Genomic DNA, 7,632 nt, shown 5'->3' with positions numbered 1-7,632 from the left:
CCGAATGTGTAAGACACACGAGCTGCGGGAATGCCATGGGGCAACAGACACCCACCAGAGGCCCCATCTGCAGGAAGGGAGCCACAGGGACAGGGACACCAGAATTCCACCTCCCCTACCACAGGTCCCAGAGGCCATGGTGCCAACTCATTCCCTGGCTATGACTAGCTTCCACCACCATGCTGGTGAATGGAGGAGGAGAGGGTCCTCGAGACAGGAAAGGAGCCTGAGCGAGTCTTACCAATGCAGTATCAATGCCAGCAGGACATGCCCTTGCCACCAACTGAGAGGCCCAGGCAGGAGTCCCCATGTGGCTAGATTGTCCACCAAGTCCCAGCCCACCAGGAAGGCCTCAAGTCCTAAAGCGACACTTGGCTCTTACTGTAGGCAGGCAGGTCTCAGCCACCATGTCACCATTGTAAACAGTGAGTCCCCAGGCAGGAAGGATGAATAAGACCCAGACAGACGGGGCCTACAAGAGCAGCATGGCCAGGCAGAGGAAGTGAGGAAGAAGTATGTGTAAAAACATGGAGCAGAGTGTCCACAGTGAAGCAGACCTCCAGTGAGAGTAGTCAGAACTGTTGTGATGCCTTTGCCAACCTACCTCCCCAGCCAGCCCCAACTTCTTGCCCATGGGCCACAGTCTCCAGGAACAGATTTCCCCTCAAAGAGCCCACACATAGTGGGCCTAAACCTGTGAGCCAGAGGTTCACATAGTAGGGTCTGTCTCTCCCCACTCCTGTCACTGACACGAAGAAAGGGCAGGATCTCTGAGAAGAGAGAGGATTTATTGAAGCCCCAAACCCTATCTCCTAGCAGCCTACTACTCACATATACAGGGAGTGTTCCCCAAAGCTGGGTGAAAAGGCATGACCCAAGGGCTCTGAAAGCTTTGCCCTCTTAAACCCAAAACCAAACCTACTCAGAGGAAGAACTTTAGAAAAAAAAGAACAGAAAAGTGCCCCATTGCATCATTCTTTGGCTCCCAAACTAGTCCAAAGTCTGGCTCTACTTTCAGTGAACTCCTAGCCCCTTCACGGCCAAAGGCCTCGACAAACTCTTTTTTAAAAAACTAGAATTTCTTGACCATCAAGAACGAAATTAGAATCTGAATGGCTTCTAGATACAAGTTCCAGCTTAAAGGAAAAAATAGGAACAGAGGAACATCTTAAATGACACCACAGAGATACAATCAGCATAATCCAGAATGCGAGAACCACAGGACAAATGACTAAGTCCTCCAATCATATCTTGCAAGGTGGAAAAAAAAGGAGATGTAATCTATAGATTGAAAGAAACTCAAAAAATGTATCCAACAAATGCAATGTGTAGACCCTGTTTAGATCACAATTCAAACAAATCGACTGTAAAAATAAATTCGTCAGATAATCAGAAAACCTGAACCCTAACTGGTATTTGCTGAAATGAAGAAGGGATGGTTATCAGGGTGTCCACCTGCTGTAGAGCATTCAACTTCTGATCTCAGGGTCATGAGTTCAAGCCCCATGTTGGGCGCAGAGATTACTTTAAAAAAAATTAAAATTAAAAATAAAAGGAAGAAGGAATTGTTTTCCTGTTTGGGTGTGATCGTGGTATTGTGGTAACGTTCATACAAAGCCCGTATGTCTTAGAAATACACACTGAAATACGGATGATGCAATGTGGGGATGTCTGGAAGTGGCCTTCATGGGGGATGGCAGGTGAGGAACAGACAAACTTGATCAGCCATGAGTTGGTGATAACTGACTGAACAATGGGAACATGGAAGTTCATTAGCTTATTCTCTCAACTTCTATGTAGATTTGAAATTTTCCATAATAAAAAGTTAAAAAAAAAAAGAAGAAGAAGAAAAAGAAGATGGACTTTCTTCCCCAACATCTCTATAACTTTTTTTTTTTTTTTAGCAGCAATTTATGAGTCTTACCGATGCTAGGAAAAGCTCTATTTTCAAAGCTGCTCCTTTCTCCCTGGCAAAAGATGAGAAATGGCTGCCCCTTTGGGTGAAATTTTGACATCATCACCATTCAGATGTTAGGTCACTTTAGTACAATCCCCACGTCATGCCCCCCATAAGAATCCAGCTCCTGGGGCCCAACAGGATCTCTGAATGATAAAGCGCTGTTATTTCTAAACCTGGCAATTATATCCTTTCATTTCATCCTTACACATGAATCCCAGATTTTTCTAGAGCCTAACTGGTAGCTGATACAGTATAACAAGTCTGGCTAATCCCAGACTGGATATACTATACCCAACAAACCCATTTATTGTTATTTTTGTTTTCTTATTGGGATAGAAAGCCATTTTGAGAAAGGAACTCAGACGGTGGCTCACAGAGCAGCCTCACCCACCTTCCAGCACACGACCAGGCTCTGTGTGCCCGCTGCCGTTGGTTCAAGATGTCTCCACGGCAGATGAGCTGGAAGTGAGTGAGAGGTAACCTCGAGGTGATCAGGGATTCTGACGGGTAATGAGGGAAAGGTGCCTCGCCTGGTCTGCCCCAGCTCTCCTCTACACGCCTGCACTTGGCCCCATTCTCTGCTCGCCATCCCTGCCTATGTAGACCACATTCCTCATGCTATTTCTCCCTCTCCACATCTCAGAACCCCACCATTTTTCCCGCATGCCTTGGGTTTCTCCTTCTTTTAAAACCTCTCCACTCTTCTCACTTGACAACCGTTCTATAAGCACTGTCTATTTGGCACTTCTCAGACACTGAGCTGCTCAGACACCGAGCCTTCTCAGTCTGAGCTGCTCAGATACGGAGCTGCCCAGCCAAATTCCATGATTTGGCTCTTTGAGGGCTGTCTCACCAACAAGACTGTGAGGTGCTAGAGGACCGGGGAGCACTGTATACCCTTCCAGACCCTCCACAGAGCCCAGCACAGTGCTTGCTCTCGATACTGGTAAATACACCTTGGCTAATTGACTGAAGACCAATCCGCAAATGTCAGAACATGTCAAGTCCACACCAAGTCCACTATAGATTAGACAGGTTGTCACTGGTTTATGTGGCTCCTTTGTGCAATTTTTTAAAAAGGTGCTTTCTGGGGCGCCTGGGTGGCTCAGTTGGTTAAGCGACTGCCTTTGGCTCAGGTCATGGTCCCGGCGTCCTGGGATCGAGTCCCACATCGGGCTCCCGGCTCGGCGGGGAGCCTGCTTCTCCCTCTGACCCTCTCCTCTCTCATGCTGTTTCTCTCTCGCTCGCTCTCTAATAAATAAATAAAATCTTTAAAAAAAAAAAAAAGGTGCTTTCTGGGGTACTGATAAAGTTTCATCTTGAACTGGTGGCATGTCATGAGTATGTATATAGGTTAAATCCCATCAACTTGAGCACTTCACTGTACATCAGGCATAAAAATAAGTGAATGAATGAATGAATGAATGAATGAAAGGTGCCCCTTCCTCTAGGAGGATGCAGCCCACACCAGGACCTACAGCTCGGACAGCAGAGCCTTCTCCGATCTGGCACTTCTTGAGAAAGGTAGAGCCTATATAACTGTACGTGCTACCCTGAGACCAGAAGCAGAGAGCCCTGCCTTGAGGGACTCCCCAATGCCCAAAGTGCCATATCATCCAAACGGGCTAAGAGGCAGCGCTATGGGTGTGGTGGTGCTGCCACTTATGGGATTCAAGTCAGGCTCTTCAGTCATAAATGGCAGAGCCGCCCCCTCACAGAACCCAAGTGAGCTCAGTATGAGGATGAAGAGACTAACTCTGGGGTACCAAGGGGTAATATGGCAACAGGAAAGAGCCAGCAATCGACTCCCCCAGAACCTCAGTTCCACTCCCCTCTGGGGTTAGTAAAATGATCTCGCCCTTACCTGACCCTGCACCTGCCTCGATGAGGCTTCCAACTGCCTCCAAATTTGCAAGCCTGTTTGAAACTGTGCCGCTGCTCTTTCCTGAATGCCCAGAAGCACATGCCACGGGGCTTTTCCTCCATCAGTGGGCCAATCTGTTCAGTAGCCTCTCTGAACAGAACATGCTTAACTTAGCATCAGGTACCTGAGATGTGCTGGTGAGAAGCAGAAGCCATTCTAATGCTGAAGGAGAGACATACCATGGAGGTGCTGCTCATGTGAGGTACTGTGACAAGCTGAATATCAGCTGAAGCAGTAAATCCCATCTCCTAAGGGACCCTAGTCCTGATTGGTGACAAGTAGCCAGATCACCCTGAGCTTGACAGCCGTAGGACCTTAGCACCACCGGCCCATGGGTGAGGCTTGCCCACAGCCAGGAGCAACTTATGTGACTACCAACTCCAACAGGAGCCCCATGGTTCCTCAACCTACAGTAGTTCATGGGTCTGCCCTATAGCAAAATGCATAGATGGGGTAGAAATGAAACCCCAAAAAAGGAATATGAGTAGTAGACACCAGTCTCCTTCTTGCCCCTCTGAGCTGCCCAAATCTTTCCAAAATGTCAGATGCTTGGCTCCACAACATCAGGTAAACTATAAGCAGAGCAGCCTGTTTGGTTACCAGAAGAGAAATGTCAAATTCCCCATATAGAGAACTACCAATAACAGGGTGTTTTTCCATTCAGCTGTAGACGCTTTCCCTTGGAGAGCGAGCTCTAAAGCCTGGGTGAGGCTCCCTCAAGCTAAAACTCAAACAGCAGCTCAACACGCAGCAAGATGGACGGTATTTGCAGTGCTAAGAACCGTAGGCTAACCAATTGCATTACTCTAATAGCTAATGTAAAATGGGCAGATTCCCCCTTTCAAGAGGGGGCTCACAGGCTGGCCTGTCTGCGTCAGGTTTCAGGCTATTAAGAGCCTTTCATTACTGTTGATTGTCTAAGAAATGACTTCTGAGGAAATAAACACATGAGAGGCACAGTTGGACAGCTGAAGAATCAAAAATCATGCTCTCTCACAGTTCGTGTGCTCCCACACAGAAAAGCTAAGGCAACATGATCAGCAGACTCACATGGAACCAGAAGTGCCCCCTCCCCCCACCTCCCCGCCTGGGGTTTTGCTACTCCCTAGGCGCATTTGGTGTAAAGATAATGCCTTCCATTTTATCCTGTTGTCTCTTGGTAGCTTTCCTGAGTTTTCAGTCTACTAATCTATCATATATTGGCATTCCCTTCCATTGCATTCACAACCACTTGAGTGTTTTTGTAGGACCTCAGTTGGCATACATTTTAAACAAGCTGGTTTCACAGTATTTGATCAGATATGTTCTGTTAAAAGCATCCTATGTGGGTTTCAGTTTTTCCCTGGTTTGAGGTGGTAATCTAAATCATAAGGCAACAAGAACATATTTGGTGATAGATGCTTCAATAGCATTTTTGCCTCACCCTGGAGTGTTTCACTAAACCTTGGTGAAAGCACATGACTCTGTTCATATTTTGAGCCTAAATAAGTACTTTTTGGTGTCCAGTGGCATTTTCCCTTCCTCCAAAGATGATTATAGTCACTAAATTCCTGAGGAAAGCACATGACCAAGTTCATGGTTCAACTATTTCCATATCTCTCTGTTCCTCGCAGTGACACTTATCTTCCCTGACAGCCACTCCCATTGTGCTCTTTCCTTGGCCCAACACAATGGACACATGCAGACACCAGCAGACAGGGAGGACGTTTTCCATCCCACTGCTCCCCAGTGCGGAGGGACTAGGCTGAGGTTACATAAGCCCCTCCTGAGCCCAGCGTTGGGGGGTTAGCAAATTTGGGGTTCGTGACGGAGTCACGGTCTGCAGGCCCTGACTGACCCAGCGCTCACTCACCATCCTGCCTTACCTAGGCAAGGTGGCTTGAAAGAGAGGACCTCTCCCTGAGGCCAGCCGGCTCCCGCCAATCGGACCGGGTTCAAAGTGTGGCCGGACGTCTGACCTCGCTGTACAGACTACATCGAGGGGTCGCGGGCCCCGGCCCCGGCCTCAGGCTGCAGCTCCCCGCCCCCCCACCCCCCCCAGGTGCCACGACGTGCGCTTACCTGCCCGGACCGGGGCCGGGGCCGGGGCCGGGGCCGGGGCCCAGGCCGGGGCCGGGATCTGGGCCCGGTGGTCCCGCAGTCGCCCTCGCCGCGCCTGCAGCGGGGAGCTGTCCGCCAGCGGCAGGTGCTGAAGGCGGCTTCCCTGCGCCGGGGCCCGGGCCAGGGCCGGTGCCTCCGGGAGGCAGGGGCCCGTCGCCAGCGCCGCCCTCCAGGCTGGCCTCGTTGCCCATGGCTGGCGGGCGGGCGGGGTCGGGGTCGTGCTGGGCCCGGGCCGGCGGCTCCCGGGCTGCTGCTCACACGCTCGGCGCCGCCGCCGCCGCCATCTCCCAACTCGGCTCGCGCCGCCGCTTGCCGCTGCGCATGCGCATGCGCGGCCCGCGCGCCCCTACCCTGCACACGCCCCTCCCCGCCCCCCTACCCCCGGCGCGCGCGCGCTATTCAGCCAGGCAGTGAAGACGCGTGTCCAGAAGCCAGCGGCGGGATCGCCGGGAAACAGCCGCCGGCGCCAGCGCATGCGCCCTTCGAGGACGACACCGCTAGCTTTTGCTACTTGGAGCCTAGCGGGGTTTGGCGGTGGCGTCCCACTGAACCAGGATGGAGGGGCACCGGCCACAAGAAGGGGCCCTGGGGGCGTCGCGCCGTGCCCTGCCCTGTTGTCAGTGGCGCTTCCTGTCCCGGGAAACTTGGGAGTAGGGGCCGTCGTTTGGGAAAACTCGGTGCCCCAGCCAGCAGGCTTCGTGGGGACAGGCCTCAGAGAGTGGCCGAGTGTGGCCTCAAAGAATGTTTAGGAGTTGGAAAGGCAAGGAACGAGGATGTTCAGAGGCGCAAGGTCATGGAGGGACAGAGACAGAGGATACTTGGCGATGGGGCCAGATTGTGAGGGTCTCGAAGGCCAGCTGGGTAGTGGAGAGTTTATCCAGATGGCCATGGGAACCTTCTGGGATTCAAGCTGAGGGCCTGGTCCCACGGGACAGGAGTCTCAGGCAGTGTGTCTCTGGGAAAGGTGGAGGGTGTGTCAGGGCTGGCCTAAAGCCAAATGGAAGGCTGCCCCTGTAGGCCCTCAGACAGTGACCTTGAGGATGGGAAAGAAGAGTTGATATTTCTCAGAGCCCTGAGTTGTGGCTCCCGGAGACTGTCTAGATGAGAGGCTGCAGCTGCCTCTGCATTAACCTGAGAGCTCACCGAATTACTTTTCCGTTATCTCACTTCCACAGACTTCAGTGTTTGCACACTACTCAGGATGCTCTGCCTCATGGCTTCTCATACAAACCTGTGCTTTCCTGAGGGTAAATATTTCCTAGAAGATAACAGACTATATTCCAAACTATTCCTGGCTTCATAAATCGTGGCTGTGTAGAAAAACTTGAGTAAACTTGGACCCATTTTACAAACCCATTTAATTCTCCTAATGGTGAGGAATATATCACATGGGATGTCAGCAGTTCTAACTTCACCTGGAATAACCTGAGAATCCCACTAAACACCGATAGCCAGGCAGATGGACAGACCTTGGCTGGACCTTCCCCATGCACTCTGAGCTGCTCTTCCCAACAAGCTCTGCTCTTCCCAAGCTCTTGGGATGGAGCTTCCATGAAACTTGGGCTCCCTGACTGCCTGGAACGATGAGAGCCTCTCTGCCTGTGTTATCATGGCCCTCACTGTGTTTCCTCCTGGTTTCATTCATCTT

General features: G+C 51.1%; 1 protein-coding gene across 2 annotated transcripts in view; it reads right to left on the bottom strand.

The window, feature by feature from the left end:
- The window catches only part of BSN (bassoon presynaptic cytomatrix protein), a 90,585-nt gene extending 84,410 nt beyond the window's left edge, over positions 1–6,175 (bottom strand). For both annotated transcript variants that reach the window (XR_014144725.1, XM_081817721.1), the window contains exon 1: positions 5,946–6,175. Coding sequence is in view for 1 of the 2 variants with exons in the window: in XM_081817721.1 (XP_081673847.1) it covers positions 5,946–6,175 (230 nt within the window). In the remaining variant the exon portion in view is untranslated. The remainder of the gene's footprint in view (positions 1–5,945) is intronic.
- Positions 6,176–7,632: the final 1,457 nt, after the last annotated feature.

The sequence above is a fragment of the Leptonychotes weddellii genome, chromosome 1 (assembly GCF_054177405.1).
Source record: "Leptonychotes weddellii isolate Sample4059 chromosome 1, ASM5417740v2, whole genome shotgun sequence".
NCBI lineage: Eukaryota > Metazoa > Chordata > Mammalia > Carnivora > Phocidae > Leptonychotes > Leptonychotes weddellii.
The sequence above is the reverse complement of the archived record's forward strand: the minus strand, read 5'-3'. Positions and strand labels throughout refer to the sequence as shown.